Source organism: Canis lupus, chromosome 24 (assembly GCF_003254725.2).
Source record: "Canis lupus dingo isolate Sandy chromosome 24, ASM325472v2, whole genome shotgun sequence".
Taxonomy (NCBI): domain Eukaryota; kingdom Metazoa; phylum Chordata; class Mammalia; order Carnivora; family Canidae; genus Canis; species Canis lupus.
Window position 1 is genome coordinate 16,310,669 of NC_064266.1, and position 25,732 is coordinate 16,336,400.

Sequence of the window (25,732 nt, forward strand, 5' to 3'; positions counted from 1 at the left end):
ATGCGGGACTCGATCCTGGGACTCCAGGATCATGCCCTGAGCCAAAGGCTCAATCGCTGAGCCACCCAAGCGTCCCAGTCAATTTTTTTTTTTTTTTTAATAATTAAAGTAAAATTAGGAAGCATTGAGTAAGTACTTTAGTCCTTTAGGTGTATGTAGGAAATCTTTGTTGATAGTTTATTTTTGTTTTTAAATTGCTGTAGACGTTAACACATAAAGTTTTATTTTCCCTTTTAGTAAGAGAATTGATAACAGAAAACAGTATTAGACCTTTTCTCACTGTATGAGTTTTATAAACGGTAAGGTATAAAGAGTAAAACTAGATGTTCCCTTTTTGTCAAACTTATCCTTCAAATTTACTCATGCACATATCCTTTTTTTAAGGGTTTTCCTGTGCTTTTCAGAAACATTGATTACTATGATACAAGAAATATGTTCTTCCTGTTATTAACTATAACAAAGAACTTTGTTATGCTCTCTAGTTCCTTGAGTAACTTAGGATCATTGATCTTGAAGTATTTGTGCCTACTATTCCTACTTCATAGAGTTTAGGCTTTTTCCCCAAACACTTGGAGAATTACTTGAGATACTTTATTCAGTAATACCTCATTGACTGCTGATATAATCAAGCATAAAGTGTATTTGGTGTTAGCTTTAACTTAGGACAGAACATCAGCTAAAGGTTAAAATCTTTTTAGTACTGTAGGCAGATTTAAGGATGGGTTTAAGATGATTTTATGTGCCAATTTCATCTCATTTTTCTCTGTTTACTGCCTCACCATCATTTTCTTCTAGCACTCATCGTGTTTTGTGACCTGGTACATTCCTGATTTTTGGCATATAATATTGATAAATAACAGATGAATCTTTTGGTTTCATATTTAGTATAAGACTTAGGCCACAAACATCTAATGGAGTCATGGGTAGAAAATAAGATATAAGAAATTATTGCAGACGTTTAACTTTTAAATTGCAGACTATCGGTGGTCCATGCCAAGTCATAGTTCACAAGTGGGAGACTCATCTACAACCACGATCAATAACCCCTTTAGGTATGGGCATTAACTGCATCTGTTTGAGGCATATGCATAAAGTTACTAATATGCTGCACAATGGCTTAGTGGGATTTAATAAATTTTTATTCTAAAGTATAAAGTCAATGCATTGTCAGTACTGCAAATTTCACTTAGCATATCATGGATCTTTTGAAACTAAACAGTTCTTAATTGCTTTCTTTATAAACTTTGTTAGAAATGCTTGCCAAGTTTATTTGGGGGGGATTTGATTAATTTATTGTGGAATATTTTCATTTGGAGTAGTTACAAAGTTTGTAAAATAACCTTCTTAACTGAGCATCCATGGCTTTATTTGATTACTTGCTCAGAGAGCTGAGGACATTTGAGGAAAGAATTAATCCAAAACAAAGATTCTTAAAATTTTGACTTTAATAGTAAGAGCAATAGAAAAAGTTATCCTATTCTGTGTTTTTTGTTTTTTTGTTTTTTTAGCTAGTAAATACTTGAATAAACTTGTATGAATGCATTCAAATTTCTTGGTTGTAGCAGACATATTTTTCTCTTGATTTACTTAAATACTTGCTGGCTGTGTTAAGATTGATACTCAATTGCTTTTGTTTTTGTTTTTGTTTTTGTTTTTTTCACTGAAACATCATTCAGTTTTCTTGTGCCTAAAAATGGTATTTCTCTTCATACAAGTATTTTTGAATTTCCTTTTCCATACTGAGATTAAAATTTGAAGTTCATTTCCTATATATAAATTACCCACTTGGATTCATCTGTAAATTGACTCAGTGCTGAGAACTGTATCTTCTAGTTTCTAGAGAAAATTAGAATTTAAAGATTAGAATTTAAATGGCTTGCTAGTAGCTATCTTAGAAAGTAGTGAGAGAACCTGCTTTAACCTGTGGCAAGAACATATCTTTTTTAAACAGATATTTCATTCCATCCTCTTTATTGGATTTTCTTTTTTTATGTTTTAATACATTTCTAATAGTATATTTAGAATTTTCATGATAGTGTATTCTAGAATTATAATAGTCCCATACTGAGGTTGTAAATTATTAGGTATTAAACATTTAAAAAATAATTTGCATTTGGAAGCTCATTACAGTTAAATATATTTTCTTACTGTGAGAAATGGGATGTTTGTTTCTGGTCTTTTAAAAATTAATTTTATACTTTTGGAAAACATAACTTCTAAACTTAAGAGCTGCGTGAAATCTACCAAGAATCTTTACTGGGAATTCTCACAGTTATTTTGACAAATATTTCAGACTTAGGTTTAAAGTTAAACTGGGAAAGGAAGTAGCAGGGAAGATAATTAGTGTTTTACTCAAGAGGGTGGGGCTTATCAGCTTTTCTTACGTAGCTGAACTTCTGTTCGAAGGGATTGTACTAGCATTTACTCTTTTGGTAGTTCCTCACAGCTCTGTACATACAGGTAAGTTTGTGCTGTTTGTAAAGCTTGTAGCTGGCTATAGAGAATAGTTGGGATTCTAGGAGAACGTTTTAAGTTCAGAATATGCACTTCATAAGAATAAGCATTTTAATTGTGCCAAGACCTTTGGTTTAAAAAATCAACCAGAAGATATTGTTGTCCAGCAGCCTGTCTCAGAAACTGGTGGGTGTAGACATTTATTCCAGTGCCTCTAGAGCACCTGAGGATTTTCTCTCCCTTCTTGTAACACTACAAATCATCACCAAGTTTGTAAGAACTTTTACTGTTTGATAACCTGCTCAAAAGGGAATTCTTGATTGAGGGCTACAATAAATATGCTTATTCACTTTGGGCTGCTTTAAAATTTTAGATTTCATATTTAAAAAATCCTTAAGGTGGGTAATTTCTCAGTTCATTCTGTATACATCATGAATTTTAACTAGGTTTTTTTATTTTCCTTCAATTCTAGAAAGTGAAATTATTATTGACGATGGACAATTTGGAATCCACAGTAAGTGAGACTGAGTTTTGACAATCTTTACTGATAGAATTGGGATGTTACCTTACATTTGATTAGAAACAGCACAGGGAAATATGACATAGTGTGATACTGAAAATAGAGACTAGATCCAAGGAACAAGTACATTTCTTTTTAAATAATAGTTTGTAATATAATTCTTAAGCTTTAAAATTGTATCCTTTTGTTTTTTTATTTGATGACTTCAGGTGAATGACTTAATATACTTAAGTATTATACTTAACTGTTAACATATCATTTTTTCACACTTATATTTAGTATTAATGTTTCTAAACATTCTGAACTCTTAAGCTAAGTTTGTGCATTTTGTGCATATATGCATTTACAGTAAAATCTAGGTTAAACAGATGTTCCAGTAATTCTCCTGAGACTTTAACATTAATTTACAGTAGAATAGACAATTCTTCTGAATATGTTGAAAATGTCATGCATTCATTATGTTTTTCTACTTCACTAAATAATTTTTTCTGTGGATTCAAGTTGTCTTCAGTGACTGTAGTTCTCACAGTATAATAGCGTTATCAAGCTAAACTGAATTCTTAGTTTAGATCCTATACTATAGAAATCAAAGATACAAAGAGGGTGAGCAGAATGTGTGCTTACACTGTGAACCGGCAATAAATTGCTGATGGCTAGGTTGCATATGTTTATGTACTTGAAAAATGTACATGCTTTTGCAGTATTTGGATAGAAATTTTAACTTTTCCTTAATTTTATTTGGGGTTATTTATATTACATATAAGGTACTTGCATAGCTTTAGTTTCAGTGTTTTATAGTCTTGTCCTCTTTATCTTTTAAAAAATGATATTTATGCTACCTGTTTGGATGGAGGAGTAGCTTTCTCATGTCCTTAACTGTAAGGCATGACGTGTCCCTCTATTGTAGGTTAATATCTATGTGTAGTTACAACTACAGGCATTTCTTTCCTTTTTTAGTTCTCTTAAACTTGGCTTCAGTTAGCTCTTAGGATAGAAAACCATCTCACCAACTTTGTCCATTTCTGAGAACAGTTTAAAGTTAGGAGAGGATAGTGGTTTCTCTTTATTTTTAAAATTTGGTAGCTACTAAACATTTTAAAGTTATACCTAAGAGAAAAGCTTCTGGGTTTTTTTTTAAGTCCTTTTGATAAAATTGGGTATAAACAGTTGACAGCTTTCTGGTATTTATGATAATTTTATGACATCTGTTAGCAGGAAACTTCAAGTTAAATAATGCTAACACAGTGTTATCACAGTCATGCAATTTATTTATGGCAGAATTTATAAATGCAAGCATACAAAATTGATTCACAGTTTTGTTCTTACCTTCTCATGTCTCAGGCTGCAGCTCTAGTGGTAGAACTAGTTTTAGCTGAATAGCTCATGTAATGCTTTGGAAGTGTGATAGTGATCCCCCATGAAACAGCTGCTATGTTAGAGCCTGTGAGGAATGTATTCTTTCAGGAATAGATTGGTATTACTTCAATAATAGATTCAATAAGAATATTTTAATATACTTAAGTTGTTAAATATGACTAATTGTTAACATTTAACTTTTCCCCCCTACTTCGTATAAAAGTTTTTTTAGTGATAAATTTAAGACTACCTGTGTGTTTGCTTTGTAGAGAAGTTCCAGTGATATATATAAACTGAGTGTATTAAAATGTGAACATGAACTAGAATTGTCATAGGTTTGTTGTACTTAACAAATTGTTTCAAAAAGTATGTATAATAATTACTGTTTGTTGTATTTACTCTGCCAGATGGTGTTGAAACTTTGGATTCTGGATGGTTGACATGTCAGACTGAAATAAGATTGCGTTTGCATTATTCTGAAAAACCTCCTGTCTCAATAACAAAGAAGAAATTAAAAAAATCTAGATTTAGGTATGACCATGTGTGTTTGTCATTTAGGCTGTTTATTTTTACTAATGCTGTAGATTTCTGACCTATTTGGTTTTTAGCCTTTAAGTGTATAAACTAAGAATATAGCACACTTACAGATAATGTTACATTTTCTAATTGAAGGGTCTTGTGGGAATAAACAGCTTCCCTAACGCAGATAGTTATAAACATGCTTCTCATAGTATTAATTGCTAAATTTGAAATCAGAAAATTTTGTTTCTATATAGGTAAGTGATTTTCAAGCATATATATCTTTGCAGTTTCTGCCATTCAAGTTTCTTTTTTTTTTTTTTTTTTTTTAAGGATTTTATTTATTTATTTGAGAGAGTGAGCCTGCGTGAGCACAGGCACAAGCTAGAGGAGGAGCAGGAGAGGGACAAGCAGACTCTGAGCTGAGCTCACAGCCCGATGACCCTGAGATCATGACCCGAGCAGAAACCAAGAGTTGGACACTTAACCAGCTGAGCCACATACATGCCCCCATTTAAAATTTCTTAGTGTAGGGATCCCTGGGTGGCGCAGCGGTTTGGCACCTGCCTTTGGCCCAGGGCGCGAACCTGGAGACCCGGGATCGAATCCCACATCGGGCTCCCAGTGCATGGAGCCTGCTTCTCCCTCTGCCTGTGTCTCTGCCTCTCTCTCTCTCTCTCTCTCTCTCTGTGACTATCATAAATAAATAAAAATTTAAAAAATAAAAAATAAAATAAAATAAAAAAAAATAAAATAAAATTTCTTAGTGTAGCAATAGTTTGTTTTAAAATTGATATTGACAGAAATGAATTTGTGCTAAATGAGGGGATGGTGTAAACAGAAAAATATGATTATTAGAAATATCCTTTAGTGTTCTAAACTCCTTGTGGCTTGAAAATGAAAACTTTTTCATGAAGAAAGGTAGCAGTGATCACAGCAGTTCCAGATTAGTTTCTTCTTACTCCTATATTAAGAATAGATGTCAAGCTACATAGCTGGTATTTATGATAATAGCTACATAGGGAGTAACTTTATTTTTCTGTAATGTCATCATACATACCTTTAAGTGAGCTGGCTTCTCAGTGACCCAGGCAGCGCTATCATTTTGAGTTTTTATATCTTAAGGACTGAGAGTTGTGAGTTCTGGTATATAATGCATCCTTCTCTGAAATAATGTTAGCTGAGTTGCAGCGGCCATTTTCAGCAACTGAAGTAATTAATAATACAATACTGTCTTCATAACAAAACTTACAAGGTACTGAAGTTTATAACCCATAAATGTTTTGTAATAACTTCTTAAATACTGTAGTGTTTACCCCAGTCATAAAAAAGGGAAAGTGTGGGTAGCACTTTACAGTCTTTTGCTTTGGCTATTCTATTCTGAGAGGAAACAAAAGGTTTTGGGTGTACCTTGTCTTTGTACATAGCATTTCTAGGCCTTTCGCATAAGTAACTGAATCTTTTAGACTTTTTTAAAAGCTTATTTTAATTTTTTTTTTTTTTTTGAGTGAGAGAGAGAGAGAGGAGCGCCCTTTTCCCCAGCTAGGAGGGAGGGGGGAACAGAGGGGCAGCCTGGGTGACTCAGTCAGCTAAGTGTCCAACTTTAGAGTTTGGCTCATCATGTATTGATCTCAGGGTGATGGATCTGGTCCCGCTCTGGGGGCAGTGCATGCTTACTTAACATAATTGAATCTTGTATTTACATGTGAAAAGAAGCAAATAAATTGTATTACAGCTATAAAGTATCTTTTTAGAATAAGACCCTGAAATAAGGATAACTGTAAAAGATAAACCTGATGGTTGGTTGGGTTTATGAGAATTTTCTTCTTTTCTTGATTTTAGTTAAGAAATTAATAGATAATTAATGGTTGGTGTTCCGCTTACAAATTTCTGAGTGTAAATGCATACTGAGTATCATTCTTGCTTATGTAGAAGTTGTTTTGAGTCTTAGTATATATTATTGTGTTAACCAGGCTTAAATTGGAATAATTTTGTATAACCATACTTTGCTTTGATAGGCTCTACAAATTAAGTAACTGATTCCTACTGAAATAATTGTTTATAGGATGCCTTTCTGGCTCAGTCTGAAGATCACAATTCTTGATCTCAGGATTGTGAGTTTGAGCTCCACTTTGGATGTAGAGATTACTGAAAAAATAATAATAATAAACTTTAGTTAAAAAATTGTATAACTAGAAATTTGTGTTCTGGCCACCTTTTCCTTCCAAATTTGTATTAGTGATAAACATTCATGGGGTAGGAAATAAATTTATCTGCAAGAATATCAGGACTTTAAAAACTTTGCAACAGCTTATATGTTTTATTTTTTATTTTTTAATTTTTTTTTTAAAGATCTATTTATTTATGATAGACCTAGAGAGAGAAGCAGGCTCCATGCCCGGAGCCTGACATGGGACTCAATCCCAGGACTCCAGGATCGCGCCCTGGGCCAAAGGCAGGTGCTAAACCACTGAGCCACCCAGGGATCCCCCAGCTTATGTGTTTTAAATAAAATACTAGACATGCTGTTCTATTCCATTATCAGCAAGTTTTATTTTTAATTTTTTCATTACCACCAGGGTTTAACACAAGTTTTTCTTTCAGTTGACTCTCAGTAAGTGGAAAGCACTGTCTCATTATGATAGATTATAACCTTTATGGAGCTGTTTGAAGAAAACCTTTTTTTTTCTAAGATTTTGTTTATTTATTCATGAGAGACAGGCACAGGCAGAGGGAGAAGCAGGCTCCATGCAGAGAGCCCCATGTGGGACTTGATCCCGGGCATCCCTAAATGACTAAAACTTTTTCATTGATCTCTTTAAACTTGAATTTTTGTTTGTTTGTTTTGTAAATGCACATTCTGTTAGAATAGTTATTTTTATCTTCGTGCTTTTCTTGTGTCCCAATTGTGGTCTCTTTTCATGTATCCTGGTAGAGAGTGTTCCTTCAGACTCATTAGTAGAATCAGTATTGATCCAGAACTATTCTTTTTTTTTTTTATTTTACTTTTTTATTTTTTTTAAGTATTTTATTTATTTGAGAGAGAGATGGGGAAGGGTGAGCACGTATGCGCATGTGAGAGTGGGGTGGTGGGGGAGAGGGAGAGGAAGAAGCAAACTCCTGGCTGAGCAGGGAGCCTGCTTCAGGGCTCCATCCCAGGACCCTGAGATCATGGCCTGAATGAAGGCAGACGCTTAACTGACTGAGGCATGCAGTCATTCCGTTTGTTTCATTTTAAAAATACATACATGTAAAAAGTGTACATGCATATAAATAAATGTTTAATACAATAATTTCTTTAATAATGTACTTTTCAGAGTATCTGGGCTCACTGTGGTAAGGTAGAAGAAAGGGGGAGAAAATTTTTTTTTTAAAGATTTTATCTGAAAAAAAAAAAAAAAAAGATTTTATCTATCTGGAATGCCTGGGTGGCTCAGCGGTTTGGCATCTGCCTTCGGCCCAGGGCGTGATCCTGGAGTGCCGGGATCGAGTCCCACATCAGCCTCCCTGAGGTGAGCCTGCTTCTCCCTCTGTTTATGTCTCTGCCTCTCCCTCTCTCTCTCTCTGTCTCTCATGAATAAATAAATGAATCTTTAAAAAAAAGATTTTATTTATCCATTCATGAGAGACATAGAGAGGTAGAGACATAGGCAGAGGAAGGAGAAGCAGACTTCATGCAGAAGCCTGATGAGGGATTCGATTCCAGAACCCTGAGCCGAAGGCAGACGCTCAACCACTGAGCCACCCAGGCATCCCAAAAAATTTTAATTTATAGCCTCCAACTTTAGTCTTTTAATATATACTAACAATATGGCTCAATTTTGTGCTTGTTTGACACGTATAGTCCTTTGTGAGACTTTTCAAAAGAAGTTGTAAGATAGCCAGTTACAAATGAGATAATAGTAAGTACTTCTATAGATTCATTTTTTAAAAAAGAATTACTGAAAACAACCTTAAGCGTAATGAACATTTATCTTGTTTTACTTCTTTGCAGAAATACGTAGATAAAAACATCAGTATTTTATAAAACATAACTAATGCCTTAGTTGGTATTATGTGTGTAGTCTTATATAATACTGTATTTTTGTTACTTGAAGAATTAGCATATTCAGGAAGCACTTCTAAATTTAGCATTAACGTAACATTTGTATGATTTTTCCTTTTGTTCCATGTTTTTGCATTCATTATTTTTTCCATTTGTGTAGAGTAAAGCTGACACTAGAGGGCTTGGAAGAGGATGACGATGATAGGGTGTCTCCCACCGTTCTTCACAAAATGTCCAACAGCCTAGAGATATCCTTAATAAGCGACAATGAGTTCAAATGCAGGCATTCACAGCCAGAGTGTGGGTATGGCTTACAGCCCGATCGTTGGACAGAGTACAGCATACAGACAATGGAACCAGATAACCTGGAATTAATATTTGATTTTTTTGAGGTGAGTAATTACTGCACAGAAGGAGTTGAGAAAGAGTGCAGGCATGGAAAAAAAATTTTTTTTTAAATGCAGGCATGGGCTTATTTTTATGTTTTGATTTTTGTTTTAGTCTGTGTATAAATCCATGATTCATACATCTTTATAGATGTTTATTCTCCTATACATTTTAGCAGCCTTAGAAAACTTGGGAGTTGATAGACTTAAGTACTATAACAAAAAATTTCAGCTGAGTTGATGTATTACATCAACATCAGATGTCTTGATGTCTGTACCTGTTCTTTTTTTTTTTACGATTTTTTAAAAAAAATTTTATAACCAGTATGAAGCTTGAACTCACAACCCCAAGATGAAGAGTTTTGTACTCTACCAACTGAGCCAGGAGCCTCCAAGGATAAATAGAGGAAAGATCAGATTGTTTAACTATTGGTGGGCAACCCAGTGTAACTAACATCATTGAGTCCTCCTCATGACTGAAGTTTGTGGTTTATTGAGGCATTTTATTATAAGAAATCCTAACAGCAGACTCATTTTTACAACTTTACTTGATACATATTTGTAGTAAAAAAGGGTTGCTATGGAAACTGTGCTGGGTTATTCAGAATCTGCTGCCAGCTTTCCAGAGCTGGGACTCTTACACTAAACTCTTCTTCACAAGTCATGCTGGGTCCCTGGCCAAGGTCCTTGCTTTATTGTACCCAGCTAGTGGTCATGTGTACTGCTTTCCCTCGACTCTTGCTCTTTGGCACTTCCACTCCCATTTCCATTAGATTAGAGCACCTAGCCACAGTTTTGTGAAAATAGCATCATACAGAATGGATTTAAATCCACAAGTAACATTTGTTAACTTTTTAAAATCATTATAGTATTTGAATTGTTTAATTTGATGAAGCCTTTATGCAATAGCCTTTACAACTGGCTTTTTGGCTACTTTGTAGGAAATTGAAAGTGTTTCCCTCTAAAAAAACTGTAACAAAGGATTTTATTTTTAAAAAACCTGTCATTCAATCTTACCCAAGTAAAGACCTCTGTGGGACTATATTCTAAAAATGTGAGGTTTTGGTTGAATATTTCCTTATATCTTAAGGAACTACCTTTTTTTTTTTTTTTTAAGATTTTATTCATTCATTGACAGAGGCACAGACATAGATAGAGGGAGAAGCAGGCTCCCTGTGGGGAGCCTGATGTAGGACTGAATCCCACGACCCTAGGATCACGACCTGAACCAAAGGCAGATGCTCAACCACTGAGCTACTCTGGTGCCCCAAGCAACCACCTTTTATTTTTTATTTTTATTTTTTTAAAGATTTTATTTATTTATTCATGAGAGACACAGAGAGAGAGAGAGAGAGAGAGAGGCAGAGATACAGGCTCCATGCAGGGAGCCCAACACGGGACTCGATCCCAGGTCTCCAGGATCAGGCCCTGGGCTAAAGGTGGCGCTAAACCACTGAGCCACCCGGGCTGCCCCGCAGCTACCTTTTAATACTCTTTCAAATGCCCTAACTTCCTTTTCATTTGCTTAGCAATTTTGAAAGTACTATTTTATTTATAGAACAGGCTAATATCCAGTGTAATATCCAAGTGAGTATTCAGCTTCCTAGAGAGTTAACTATCCCTTTGTCATCTGTGTGGATGCACTTTTAGAGAATACAGTACACATTTGCAGCTCACTACAGGTGTTTGTTAGCCTTTGAATATAAAAATACTTAGAAAATTTGTCAGTGTTTTAAATTCATCTGATACATGTTAGAGGATCAGTAGTGCCAATCAACAGAATTATGACTAATAAAGTATCCTATAAAATCTTAAAATATATACTAAAAGAAAAGGTATCTTTTTATTTATTTTTTTACAAAGAATCTATCTAAATTACTGGAATATGAATTTGATTCATATTATTGATCTTCCTTAGATTCTGAATTAATTTTAAGGGAGTATTTTTGAGTGGAAAATACTGAAGTATAAGAATTTGGATTATTTTAAACCTCATTTTTCATTTCAGGAAGATCTCAGTGAACATGTAGTTCAGGGTGATGCCCTTCCTGGACATGTAGGGACAGCATGCCTCTTATCATCCACCATTGCTGAGAGTGGGAAGAGCGCTGGAATTCTCACTCTTCCCATCATGAGCAGAAATTCCAGAAAAACAATAGGCAAAGTGAGAGGTAAGCCAGGAGAAGCAGAGTGACCCTTTACAAATGAACAAGGGTTAGGTTCAAATGTTAGTTTCAAATTGAGCTTTTGAGAATGGGGTGTTAATAATTTGTTTTTAGAATGTTTACTATGATAACAATAAGGGACATCTGTGAAATTTTCTGGAAGCTTTACTTTGAATCAGTTTTGACTTGTGATTTATTTTCTGTTTGATAGAGATTGATAAACTTGAGTGGCATTTAAATGTAATACCATTTCATTGTTCACCATGGCCCTTTTAATCAGGTTTATCTTTGTTTCTCCTCTCTTTTTTTCCTTGAAAGTTGACTATATAATTATTAAGCCATTACCAGGATACAATTGTGACATGAAGTCTTCATTTTCCAAGTATTGGAAGCCAAGAACACCATTGGATGTTGGACATCGAGGTGCAGGGAATTCTACAACAACTGCTCAGTGGGTTGAATATTTGAGTGGTATTAGCATTTGGTAGCTCATGCATGTTAAGGTTCCATTGGTTTGGCCCACTAAAGGTCAAAGGATCTTTTATTATTGACTGGGATTTAACGTAGTTCAGTGATTGGGGTTCCCAATTAAAATTAAGTAGAGACTAACTCTTTTGTAAGACTCTGGTCAGTCTCTAATATCTACTGAACTGATGCCAAGAGGGACATTAAAAGAGATAGCCAGGAAGGAAAGCTTGATGCAGGGGAGGCACCCTGAACCTCAGTATATGTGTTATGGTCCCAACTTTTGGCATGCTCCCCTCTCTGGGTCTTGGTTTCCTCACCCATTTTTTATATCGTTTCCATACTGGTGTCCTGCTTGTTGTCATTCAGCCTTTTTTAGTTCCTCTGGTCTGCCATCATCTGAGACACCGTTGCAAGGAGCAAGTCTCTTGTGTCTCTTCTATTTCATGCCATTGCAAAGATTGTTTTCCTTGACTGATCACCTCACTTGGGGGGAGGTATGTGTGGGTGTGGGATTTATTTATATTATGCTTGTAAATACCTATAATCATTAGAACTTGGATTTTATTCCGTAATGCATATACTCACCAAGTGATGGTCAGTCTTAATTTGGGGATGGCAGAAGTAGCTTCAGAATAGGTAATATTGAACTGCTTTCATTGTTATAATTGGCTTTTTAATTTTAAGATTTTATTTATTTATTTGTTTATTTGAGAGAGAGGGAGAGAGTGAGCACGAGTGGGGGAGGGATGGAGAGAGAGGGACAAGTAGACTCCCTGTCAAGCACAGAACTCGACTCAGGGCTCAGTCCCAGGACCCTGAGATCCTGACCTGAGCCGAAGTCAGGATTTTCTTAGTGACTGAGCCACGCAGGTGCCCCAGTTGGCCCCCTCTTTATTACATTTGTTTTCTTTATCTTTTCTATAGTGGATGATAACTATATATATTTCTTCTCTTTCAGGCTTGCTAAAGTTCAAGAAAATACTATTGCTTCTTTAAGAAATGCTGCTAGTCATGTAAGTGATCCTCTTTTTTTAAAGATTTTGGGACTGTTGGTCCAAGGGTGGCAAAGTAGAGAAATGTGGGCCTGGGGAGTCTTTTCCATTAATAGCTTATAAAAGTTAAGTAGGTCAAAATGCATGCTTCTTCTGAATATGATTCTAAGTGACAAGAAAGTATCTCTGAGCATTTGATTTTAGATTCTTGGTGGAGATTGGGATGAAAACTATAGAATCATTAGCATTTTTGTTTGAGATTACACATTTTGAGTGATTGGGGCAAGAAGAACATTCCCAATTAAGCATTGGTTTTCATTAACTGAATATTTTCCTCATTCAGATACTTTGGAAATAATGCTTATGGAAGGATTTGATGGTGGTTTTATGTAACTTAAGTCAGTCTATATCTTGCATACCAACTTGATTATGTTAAATTTCTTAATTCCTTTTATCCATTTATAAAAGGTTAGAGTCCATTTTTTAGTTTTTAGTTTTTTTCAGCAACTTGACATTTTTAATCAAGAATCTGAGATTCCCCTGTCTCCCCCTGCTGCCTTGTACCTGACTGAAAAACCTCATGCTCCATAGTTGTTTTTTTTTTTTTTTTTAATATTTTATTTATTTATTCGGGGGAGGGGAGGGGACAGAGACACAGGCAGAGGGAGAAGCAGGCTCCACGCAGGGAGCCCAACGTGGGACTTGATCCTGGGTCTCCAGGATCACACCCCAGGCTGCAGGCGGCGCTAAACCGCTGCGCCACCAGGGCTGCCCTCATGCTCCATAGTTAAACTAGGGAAAAAATGAAGGAACAGCTCTTTTTTTTTTTTTTTTTTTTTCCTATTTTTTTCTGCAGTGTCCTCCACATGCCTTAAACTTAGTTCAACAAGTAAACTTGATTAGTGTGATGTTTAGCTTTATAATTTATATGAGCAAACATCTAGTCTAAGACATACTTTTTCTGTTATTTCAGCATTGCTAAAATTGGTAAGGATTTTACAGCTTTTTTTTTTTAAGATTTTATTTCATGAGGCACAGAAAGAGAGAGGCAGAGACTTAGGCAGAAGGAGAGGGAAGCTCCATCTAAGGAGCCCGATGTGGGATTCGATCCCGGGACTCTGGGATCACTCCCTGAGCCGAAGACAGATGCTCAACTGCTGAGCCTCCCAGGCATCCTATTTTACAACTTTCTAAGCCTTGCATCATGGTGTCATGGGCAGCATTTTTTCCCCTTTTAGTGGTATATAAAGCATCTTATAACTCATGACATCTTACATTAATTAGTGTTTAAAAATATTAATAGCACATACTTTTGTCTTTGTGTTGGAAGGATAATATTAAATCTATGAGTATATTGGACTCTGGTTCAGTATTTGGAACCAATTTTAGTTCATTGTAGCTAACTATTCTAAACATTGTCTTATTAGGTGTAAACATGAAGATCCTGTTAAGGAACTTTCAGTGTCTCCATGCCTTTTTTTTTTTTTTTTTTTTTTTTTTAAGAGTGGGACAGAGGGAGAGGGAGAGAGAGAATCTTAGGTAGGATCCACACCCAACGCAGAGCCTAATATGGGGTTTGATCTCACAACCTGAGCTGAACACAAAAGTCGGTTGCTAAACTGAGCCACCTAGGTGCCACTCTGCTTTTTGAGAGAGCATTTCATTAAGCTTTTGTTCTTCCGTGTTCTGTTGAGATCCTTAAAACTCATGGATCACATTTTAGAATACTATATGCTAGTTTTTAATGGCTTGTTTGTTTTAATGTTAAAACCTGTCCTTGAAAGAGGTTCTGGTATGTTACTGGCTTCTTTTTTTTTTTAAGGTTGTTTTTTTTTTTTTAATATTTTATTTTTTTATTTATTCATGAAAGACAGGGAGGCAGAGAGAGACAGGCAGAGGGAGAAGCAGGCTCCATGCAGGGATCCCAATGCGGGACTCAGTCCCGGGTCTCCAGGATCACACCCTGGGCTGAAGGCGGTGCTAAACAGCTGAGCCACCCGGGCTGCCCTACTGGCTTATTTCTTAAAGCTCACACTTGGATTTTGGAATTAAGTTTTATCTCTCGGTAAAATTATCTTCCTAAACGGTGGTGATCATGTAAAGTTCAACGTTTAAACTAAGCTATAATTTGTTTAATTATTATTGCTATTTAAGGATGTTAGGGTTTGTTCTTAGTAGAAATGCTTTGTGTTATTTGTCCTGTTTTTAGCACTATAGGGAGCTAAACTTATTTCCTGCTTCAGAAGTCATCAAGGAAATGGGCTTCTTGGATACTAGTCTATGGTCACATGTGCTCACAAAATTAGATTCCCCCCTCCCCACCAAAAGTTCAGGAAGGGCTGGAAGCATATCATCCGTCTTGACACAAGCATTTCTCTGGTCTGCAGTAACATATAGATTCTTAGATCTTGTTTCCTTTGATCCCAACCGGCTTTCTTTCAGTGAAGGCACACCTTTGTGGGTCATTTATGTTCTCAGCTTTATTTGGATTAATTTCTATGTCAGAATGGGTTTGACTTAGAAAAATGCTTCCTTAACTTACTCTTGTCATTCTCCCTCCCATTGAAGCTTCTTAAAGAGATGGGGCTCATGTGACACTACTCTTGACCTCCCCTGCCCTTGCTGCTTCTGTCTCCTCACAGTCCTCATCCTTTTCTCTTTACTCCACTTGTGGGATTTTGCCAAGGGAGGCTGGAAGGTATGCTGCTCGAGTGCACCAGGGTGCAGAGCTGAGGCACTCCAGCTTCTTCTTTTCCCTGCTCATCTTGGAGGGTCAGCTGTCTGGCTTTGGCCCTCTGCACCCAGTTCCTGGGAGGCTCCATTTCTGCTGATAGCAGTAGCAGAGGTGACAGGCTGGCCACTGCCACAGAGTATTCCTGGGGTGTGTTTGGGTGGATAGTTGCCCTTGTTTTTCAGCAGGGAAGAGCAATTCTTAAAATTGTTGTAAGTGAAGAAATTACCTCTTAGAAAAAGCTTGCAGCATAACATTAATTCATGAGGAAGTTCTTCGTTTTGTGTACAGATCTGTGGATTTATTGTGAACAGTAAATTTCTTATATCCTTGTAGTTTTAGGTGTATTGTGGGCCAGACAATGCTTTTCAAATACTTGTTTCCTTTATTTCTGTTAGGGTGCAGCCTTTGTAGAATTTGATGTACATCTTTCAAAAGATTTTGTGCCTGTGGTGTATCATGATCTCACCTGTTGTTTGACAATGAAAAAGGTATGTTGAAATTCCTTCATTTTATTTTATGTTATTTTACTTAATTTTTAAGAGAGGGAGATGGGGAGGAGCAGATGGAGATGGAGAAAGAACTTTTTTTTTCTTTTTTTTTTTTTTTACATTTTATTTATTTATGAGAGACACACAGAAAGAGACAGAAAGAGGCAGAGACAGAGGCAGAGGGAGAAGCAGGCTCCACTCAGGGAGCCTGATGTGAGACTCGATCCTGGGATTACAGGATCAGGCCCTGGGCTAAAGGCGGCGCTAAACCACTGAGCCACCCGGGCTGCCCTGGAGAAAGAATGTTAAGCTGGCTCCATGCCTAGGGCAAAGGCTGACATGGGGCTTGATCTCAGAACCCTGAGGTCATGACCTGAGCCGAAATCAAGTCAGAGGCTAAACCTAGTGAGCCACTCTGATGTCCCCCAATTCCTTAATTTTTAAAGTCTTACAGTTGGGGATAGGTTTAAACACTAGGAAGCTTGTTTTTACATATGTGTATTGTTATTTATTAGAGTTGATCAGTTCATGTTTTTTGGTCAATTACTGCCAATTCATTCCTTTGTCAAGTTCTTGCAACATTGAGAGAGTGGGGAAACAGGAGTAATAAAGTAGGGTCTCTGTATTGCTGAATTTGCTTTCTTCTGTTCTCTGACAAAAGGACATTCCAGGTGGCTTCTGTATCAGTTTGCTGCTGTTCTGTATTGAAGCAAGAGAGAAAGCTATCATAGTATCTGTTTTCTAGGCTCCCTTCTATTTCTAGCTCAAGGTTTTCCTCAAATTAATAGATTAGTATGATTTGACCAAAATGAGAAGAGCCACAGTAGAAAAGGACTTTGGAGCTGGATAGTGAAGTAAGGGGAATTTAAGAGGACAGAGGCTCGAGGCAAGGGGAGTAGTAGCGTGGCCAAAGGTACGGTATGTATGGTAAGCCTGGACAGGAGTAGAGAATGGCACAACGGAGAAGAAAGTCCAGAAGGAGATTTGAAAATGCATGTAGTTTCTTGGAAATTATTATAATTGTTGTGCAAACGTCATTATGATAATTGCAGAGTGTTTAACCTTTACTATACAAATTCACAAAGTGATTTCTTAAGGACCTAAGCTAGGAGGATTTGTTTGGTATTTTCTATAAAACTGCTGGGTAGTCATTTTCCTTTGAGATGATTTAAAGTTAAGGCAGTTTGCTAACAAGTATGACATTCTACCAGACGCGAGTGTTGTGGTATACATACACGGCGAGGTACTTTTATCTGCCTGCTTGTGGATTTGAGTAAGTCATGGGGCTTTGGATTACTATGATATATGGAAAAGCACGCTTCCGTTTCTAGAAGGGTACCCCACTGATTTTGCATACATGAAGGGGCTAGGCTATGTCTTTGTTGATAGACCATAGGGGCTGACCCTTCTCATCTATAGTCTTCAGAAAGGGAGGGCAGAAGATGCACCAACTTAGGTAGTAGAGGTAAAATAACAGAAAGGAGCAGATTGTTTTGCTCTGGGGAAAAAAATCCAAAGCGGAACAGGAAGGAATGGAGCAGTAAGGATCTTTGTAAGATTGAGCTTAATGAATTGAGGTGTAATTCCTAAAAATCTGTGAGACTTAATTGAAGAGTGTTACTGATCGCATTTTCACCAGACTTGGTCTTGCTCTTAAATTGAATCTGGATAAATTAGATAATTTTACTTATTTTTAGTTTTACTTTCTAAGCTAGTATTTTCCTTACAAAACCAATTTGTGTTCATTATAAAACTATCGAAGATCATAAAATGAAAAATAAGTCTTCTTTTCCCCTTTCTCCTTGGTCACACTCCGTTACTCTTAGGAGTTTCTTGTATATCCTTTAGAAGAGCTTGATGCATACATGGGTTTATATCATAATTAATGTGAATGAATATAAATGTAATGGATTTTAGCATATTTGTTGGATTGATGATTTATTGGTGGTCTGTTAACTCATTTCCTTAAGGTAGAGGTGCCTAAGCAGTGTAACATTTGATATGGTAATAAAATCTAATAAAAAAGACTTGCTCATAGGAAAAACATTTATACTAGATTAGAGTTCCTGTTAAGTATTACTGATTAAAGCTAATCAGACTTTTTCCCCCCATGACCTTTGATTTCTGTGGCTATTTTATTTTATTTTTTTTTTAATTTTTATTTATTTATGATAGTCACAGAGAGAGAGAGAGAGAGGCAGAGACACAGGCAGAGGGAGAAGCAGGCTCCATGCACCGGGAGCCCGACGTGGGATTCGATCCCGGGTCTCCAGGATCAGGCCCTGGGCCAAAGGCAGGCGCCAAACCGCTGCGCCACCCAGGGATCCCCTCTGTGGCTATTTTAAACCAAACTTAGGTTTAAAAGGTTTAGAAAAGTTTAGAAACTATTGACAGAAATTAATCGTTCTATAGCATATTGATTGCATAGTCATGTACAGTCTGGATATAGATGTCAAATAAATTGCGAATAGCATGACAGGAAGTAGGGGAAATTACTGATTTCTGGCTTTGTTCTCAGTACATCTTCAGGGCCCTGTCCTCTTCCCACCTATTTTTTTCTTTCAGGCACTCCCACCTACATTAAAAACTAAAATTAGGGGATACCTGGGTGGCTCAGCGGTTTAGCGCCTGCCTTCGGCCCAGGGCGTGATGCTGGAGTCCTGGGATCAAGTCCCACATTGGGCTCCCTGCATGGAGCCTGCTTCTCCCTCTGCCTGTCTCTCTCTCTCTCTCATAAATAAATAAAATCTTAAAAAAAAAAATTAAAACTAGAATTTAAGAACTAGAAGATGGTATTTAAAAAAAAAAAAAAGAGGGCCTCCCCTGCATGGACTCCCTGTGGCCTCCAAACAACTGTCCTCATCATTCACTAAGTTGGGATGTTAGACCTGTCTAGGGTTAAACATTCAGTAATAATTTGAAGCCTGTTTTTCTCTTTATTTTCTTTGTAGAAATTTGATGCTGATCCAGTTGAATTATTTGAAATTCCAGTAAAGGAATTAACATTTGACCAACTCCAGTTGTTAAAGGTAGTAATGATAACATAAAATGTGATTGTTCTTTAGTTTTAAAATGATTTAGACTTGTTTATGGTATTATTCTCTTTGTGCATGGAGATGACTGTATATTCAGCATGAGTAGAGTATATGCTTTGGTTTTCTATTAGGAAGAATGGGCTTGCACTAATCCATCTGTCTTCTCTAACAGTTCCTCCACCCCCACTCCACTGTTTTGCATATGTGAAGGCTATAAGTCTTTGTTAGAAGACACAGGGGCTGACCCCTCTCATTCATAGTCTTAGGTTGCCCTCTGGTCGCTTTTGCCCTTCTTTATATAACTGTCACTATTTTACCACTGGCCTTGTATGCTGTCCTTGGTTTTTAAACTTCTCTCACTATCTAAGATCTTTGTATATATTTTATTTTTTATGCCATGTAATTTTATATGATCATTCTTCCTGTTCTCATTAGATAGCTATATAAATGATTGAGTATGAACAGTTTCTTAAGAATTTTTATATTCTTTCCTACTTGGGTATTTGATCATGATCTTATGTGTATGTGTATGCGGTTAGTGTTATTCTTACTGAATTGATAATTCCACATTTTACAGTTTTAACTGGCTAGCTTTTCAAGTTACGGTTCTGTTAACCATAACTTCATAAACTAAGGCTTTTTTTTCTGATTGCATTTTGTGTGTGTGTGTGTGTGTGTTTTCTAGCTTGCTCATGTGACTGCCCTAAAATCTAAAGATCTGAAAGGTATGTACCAATATGGAAGCACTATTTTCATTTCATAGTTAACATATATATAATATATATTTAACATACTCTTGGTTATTTTAACGAATGTAGTATTGGGCTCGCTAAGTGATTCTTATGAGTTTTTACTTTTACGAGTTTTCTTACCTTGATGATCAAGTTCTTTGTAATTTTGTACCTACCATTTTTTTCCAAACATTCTTAACCAAAGAACAAAGTGGAGGCTATATCAAGTATGAAAGCTGGCTCCAGAGCCAGGAATATGAATCCAACTCTAACAGTTAGGTATGACCTAGGGTAGGTTACTTTAACAATTCTGTCCCTCAGTTTCCCCAAACTTGTCCTGCCTATAAAATCCCTTTGTAATTCTACTTTACTTGGCACTCTCAGAACTTCATAGTTTGTGCCATTTGTTTGAAGTTTAGTGTATCCTTTTTTTTAACCCTTTATTCTGTATATGTCCTGTCTCTTCAATTATACTATAAATCTAAGGTAAAAAAAAAAAAAAATCTCTCTAAGGTAGAAAACATGTTTTTGTATTCCCTGAGATACTTAAAATGTTCTGTATGTAGTAGATACTCATTAGATATTTATCTGCAGTTGTGATAACTGAAATGATTTTTTGAAGATATTGTAAAGTGTTAGAGACTCCAGAGGTTATCCCCAGAGCATTGATACGACTTTGTAGGCTTTGTAGCTATTTCATGACTTTTAATAATAAAATTAATTTTATTTTTGTTTTTAGTATTTTTTATTTTTATTTTTTAATTTATATGACTTTAGTCTTTGTAATATAGTTTTCTTTTTAAGAAAAGTTTATTTAGTTTGATATTTTTTTTCCTCTTAGAAAACCATTCTTGTGTATCTTGAGATATAATCTATTTTGGATTTAATGGTAGTGGTAACAAAAGCACAATGGTAGCTTTAAATTCTCTTAATTTCTATTTTCTGAGCTGATTTTGATATTTCAAATAGTAGCCTTAACAAGAGGACACAGCTCTTAATTCCATTGACAAATAACAAATTACTGCTGGTGACTACTTTGTAAAAAACTAATATTAAAGTGTTTATGAGAAGATACTTTTGGGGCCTCAGACTTGATGTTTCTGTGAAAAATGTTGCAAACTAGTTTTCACTAAAGATGCTTATTTCAAAATGGAGGTTTTAATGGTTAAACATACAAGAGCCTTCAAAAAATACTGCATATTAAAAGGATCTCTGTAATTACCTCTGGATCTTTTTTTTTTTCTTTTTTCATCCTAAGAATTCAGGTTAAGATCTTAGGGATAAAATGGCATTTTGTCTAAGTTTTTATAATTTAAAATTTCAGAATCTGTGATTGAGGAAGAAAATTCTTTTTCTGAAAATCAGCCATTTCCTTCTCTTAAAATGGTAAGTTCTTAGGAAAACTAGCACAAAACTATCTCATTAATTCTGTTAAGACTAAATAATTTATTTTGGTCTCTTAAATGGGCAGTAAAAAGCCTGTCAAAGATAGCATTTATATAAACTTGTCATTGATTCTTTTTAGAGAAAATACATTTTTTATGGTGTAGCTATGCTTTTTTTTAAAGAGTAACTTAACTGCTCAAATGAGTAAAAATTCCCACTTCAATGGGTTAATTTGATAAGAATTTGGTAAGAACAGGAAAGTCACATATTTCTGTATATAAATAAGAAATAGAAGGCAACAGAAAAAGGGGTGGGAGGAACATATGGTGGGAGAGCATTTTTACAATATTTAAAACTATTTCTGGGGCTCCTGGCTGGCTTACTTGGAGGATCATGGGACTCTTGATTTCAGGGTCATGAGTTCTAGCTCCATGATAGATGTAGAGATTATCTAAATAAAAACTTGAGAAAGAAACACCAAACCATTCCTTAGCTTTTAGAGAGAAATGAGATTCTCCAACTGAAGAAAGTAAGTACCCAGGTTACTCAAAATGAAACACAAATTTCAAGAATTCACCTGAAAAAATATAACAAATACTAGCATGAAGATTTAAAAACTAGACCTAACTCATACAGGAATCCCTTTAACAGTATCAGGCAAGCCTCTGTGGATGCCAGGCACTCCTTGGTCATGCTAAGTCTGCTTTTTTTCCTACTGGCTCCATTTCATAATTTCTGTTCTTCATTGTCTTTCTGGTGATGTTAGGTACAGTAGATGTCTTAGGTAACAGTAGGTCATTTCAGTTTGTCATGATTACTAATACAACAGAAAAGATACAAGAGAGCCTTTCCAGATATTTATGAAGCCTGGCCAAGTAACGTCATTCCTTCTGACTCAAAAATCTGAAATCATTTGGTTCTGAGAAATCTCATGCTTCCTAGATTTGTGATTAAAAACAGTTTTAAAAATTGTATGTTAATGGTTTAACATTTACTTAGCCAAATAAGTTGAGCACACTTTTTACTCACTCACTTTGCACTGTCACTATAATTTAATCACAATTTTATTTTATTATTTTTTTTTAAGATTTTATTTATTTACTCATGAGAGACACCCGGGGGGTGGGGGGGGCAGAGACACACGCAGAGGGAGAAGCAGGCTCCATGCAGGGAGCCTGACATGGGACTCCATCCCAGGACTCCAGGATCATGCTCTGGGCTGAAGACAGGCGCTCAACCACTGAGCCACCCAGGGATCCCCTAATCACAATTTTAAAATCAACAAAGGCCAAATAAAATCACAGTTTGTTTGTTTTTAAGAAAGGAAAGGAGAGCTTGCGTGGGGAATGGGTGAGGGGCAGAGGGGAGAGAATTCTTAAAGCAGGCTCCATGCTCAGTGGGGCTCAATTTCATCACCCTGAGATCATGGCTAGAGCTGAAACCAAGAGTCGGGTACTTAACCCACTGAGCCACCCAGGCACTCCTAATATCTCAATTTGAAAGAGAATCTTTGTAAATTTGATGTTTAGTAGTCTCAACACTAACCTACATTATTGTCCTTATTTTTCTAATTTTGCATTGGCCCAGTTAAAATGTGATAGATACATTAAATAAAGCTAAAGACAGAGAAGAAAGTCAAAAAGCCCCACATGAAATTGAGTAACACTGTTTTAGGCACTGTACTTCCATGTACCTGGTTAATATAGACCTGAGACCTATGATGGTGAAAGAGTTTGAGGTTAAGAATGCATTGTTGTGGTAGTGGTGCATCTGCCATCACAGATGTTGCCTAAGACTACTGCTTTTGCTGTTTAATTTCTTTTGACTTCCTTATTTAACTTAATCATCAACAACATTGTTAGTTTGGGTATAAGAAAGTACGCTGAAGGCACAAAACATGTTATCCTTACTTAGTGGTATGTTTTACCATAGGTTGCTTTTTGTAATAATTCTGTTTTCCTTTTTTTCTTCTCTTATTCTGCCACTCATCTCGCCAAAAAACAAAATACAATTCACCTCCAACAAACAAAACTCTAGGTTTTAGAGTCTTTGCCAGAAGATGTAGGGTTTAACATAGAGATAAAATGGATCTGCCAACAAAGGGTAAGTAATCCTTGATGTAACACATTCCCCCCCCCCCCCGTTTTTTTAAATGCATTTGTTTCCATTTCCTTGTTTTAATGGAAAGGTGAAGCTGAAATCTTAATGTGGCTTCTTCTAACATTATTAACCTTTTTGATAAAGCATACTTTATCCTTATACTATATGTGAGTACTTAAAATTAATGATGAATGTATTATAGTATAAATTTTAATTTACATGTGTCTCATGCACATTAACATGGATGGTTTCTGGACATACTTATAAAATGAACAATGGAAACTGGACAGTTATAACTTTATAACTGATTAGTTTTTGCTTTCTGTGACCTTGGGCAGATTACTTTAACAACTCTATCCCTCAGTTTCCCCAAAACTTGTACTGCCTACAAAATCCCTTTGTAATTGTACTTTACTTGGCACTCCCAGAACTTCTAGTTTGTGCCATTTTTTTGAAGTTTAGTGGATCCTTTTTTTAACCTTTTATTCTGTATATGTCTTGTCTCTTCAACTAAACATATATTTTAAATAATTCCTTAAGCAGTTTTATATTAAGTGGCAGTTGCTAGTAATAGTTAACCAAGAAAAGAAATTTCTGCAGGTATGTTTTAAATCATTCCCAAATTTAGTCATTCTTTTGTTCAATAGTTCTATATTGAAAAGCTGCTGTGGGCGAGGCATCTTGTGGCTGCTTGGTTTGAGTAGTAAACAGAATAAACCTTGTTTTCTTGGAATTTGTAGTCTAGTTGAGGAAAACAATTAACTATTGAATATATCAGGTAGGGATATGTGCAAATGGTTGAGATGCATTGTTAAGAGGTTGTTGGGGCTGGGGGCCTGGAAGTGGGTAATTAGGGTATGTTGGGCAATCAGAGCAGTATCTTGGAAATTGTTTTCGTCAGAATAATTTATACCTGCCCTCAAATCTTGCCTTCTAAGTAGCTGTTTATGATAAGCTGGTCCTGGTTAACATAGTAAGTTTTTCTTAAGGGATTATTTTAGTTTTCTGAGCTTTTAGGATTATTTTAATGACTGATATACAAAACATCTAATATTTGAGTATCAACAGGGCTCTTAGTATCTTAATTGTATTTAGAAAATATTTTTATTACTTGCTGAGGGTATTTGATATGTCTAAGAGCCAAAGAATGAGATTTTTAATTAGTAAAAATTACTTGGGTTTTTTGCTGGGAGGCACTTGGGTGGCTCAGTTGTTTGGACATCCATCTGTTGATCTCAGCTCAGGTCTTGATCTCAGGGTCTTGACTTTAAGCCCCACCCTGGGCATGGAGCCTACCTGAAAAATAAATTACCTGGGTTTTTTTGTAATGAGTTAGTAAATGAAGTGGAGTTCTTTTGTCTAACAGTTCATAAAGATCATATAAATTTTTTTTAAAAGATTTTATTTATTTGAGGGGGCACATGAGTTAGGGGGGTGGTAGAGAAGCAAACTTCTCCCTGAGCATGGAGCCAGATGCAGGGCTCAATCCTAGGACCCTGAGATCATGATCTGAGCCAAAGTCAGATGTTTAACCAACTGAGCCAGCCAAGTGCCCCTATATAAAAATATTTTAAAGGCACTAGAGTGCAATTTCCAGAGTTTTAACTTTTATTTTGCTAACTTTATTAAAGCAAAAGTTTATTGATGGTGTAATTGCTTTATACATAAACGTCTCTATCTGAATTATGACAGCTGCACCATCACTAAGTAGCTGTATGGTCTTGGACAAGTTCTTAATCTTTTTAGACCTTTGTTTTTCCTCATGTAAAAGAAGAGTTGGATTAGATGTTCCCAAGATTTTTTTTCTGGTACTGAGATTGTAGGATATTTAATGGCTTTTATTTTCCTGTTTATTTCTTCCACATAGGATGGAATATGGGATGGTAATTTATCAACATATTTTGACATGAATCTGTTTTTGGATATAATTTTAAAAACTGTCTTAGAAAATTCTGGGAAGAGGAGAATAGTGTTTTCTTCATTTGATGCAGATATTTGCACAATGTGAGTAATAATTTTTTTCACCTATACTCTTAGATATAAGTAGCTGGGACGTAGGGTACAAAGATTGTGGTTGGAGGTTGCCCACACTTTACCTTTGATTTGACCTCTCAGTCAGGTTATATATATTTTCACATCCCTTCAGGACTACCTGCAGGATGCCCTCCCCACTCCCTCAGTGAATGCTATACCTACTGGATCCTAGTGCCTCACACCTTATGTTTTGTTTTATAGGCATGGAACATCCTCCTAACCAAATTGTAAGCCCTCAAGGGCTTCCTCATTGCCCATTTCTTTGTTTGTTTGTTTCTTTCTTTCTTTCTTTTTTTTTTTTTTTTGAGATTTTATTTAT

General features: G+C 35.9%; 1 protein-coding gene across 4 annotated transcripts in view; it reads left to right on the top strand.

Moving 5' to 3' along the window:
• Positions 1 to 25,732, top strand: part of GPCPD1 (glycerophosphocholine phosphodiesterase 1) — a 66,313-nt gene that overhangs the window by 29,668 nt on the left and 10,913 nt on the right. For all 4 annotated transcript variants that reach the window (XM_035706053.2, XM_025469371.3, XM_025469369.3 and 1 more), the window contains 13 exons: positions 977 to 1,052; positions 2,927 to 2,968; positions 4,738 to 4,861; positions 9,055 to 9,286; positions 11,289 to 11,451; positions 11,764 to 11,896; positions 12,872 to 12,926; positions 16,035 to 16,127; positions 19,079 to 19,156; positions 19,848 to 19,887; positions 21,218 to 21,279; positions 23,317 to 23,382; positions 25,247 to 25,383. In XM_035706053.2, the coding sequence (XP_035561946.1) occupies positions 977 to 1,052; positions 2,927 to 2,968; positions 4,738 to 4,861; positions 9,055 to 9,286; positions 11,289 to 11,451; positions 11,764 to 11,896; positions 12,872 to 12,926; positions 16,035 to 16,127; positions 19,079 to 19,156; positions 19,848 to 19,887; positions 21,218 to 21,279; positions 23,317 to 23,382; positions 25,247 to 25,383 (1,301 nt within the window). The remainder of the gene's footprint in view (positions 1 to 976; positions 1,053 to 2,926; positions 2,969 to 4,737; positions 4,862 to 9,054; positions 9,287 to 11,288; positions 11,452 to 11,763; positions 11,897 to 12,871; positions 12,927 to 16,034; positions 16,128 to 19,078; positions 19,157 to 19,847; positions 19,888 to 21,217; positions 21,280 to 23,316; positions 23,383 to 25,246; positions 25,384 to 25,732) is intronic.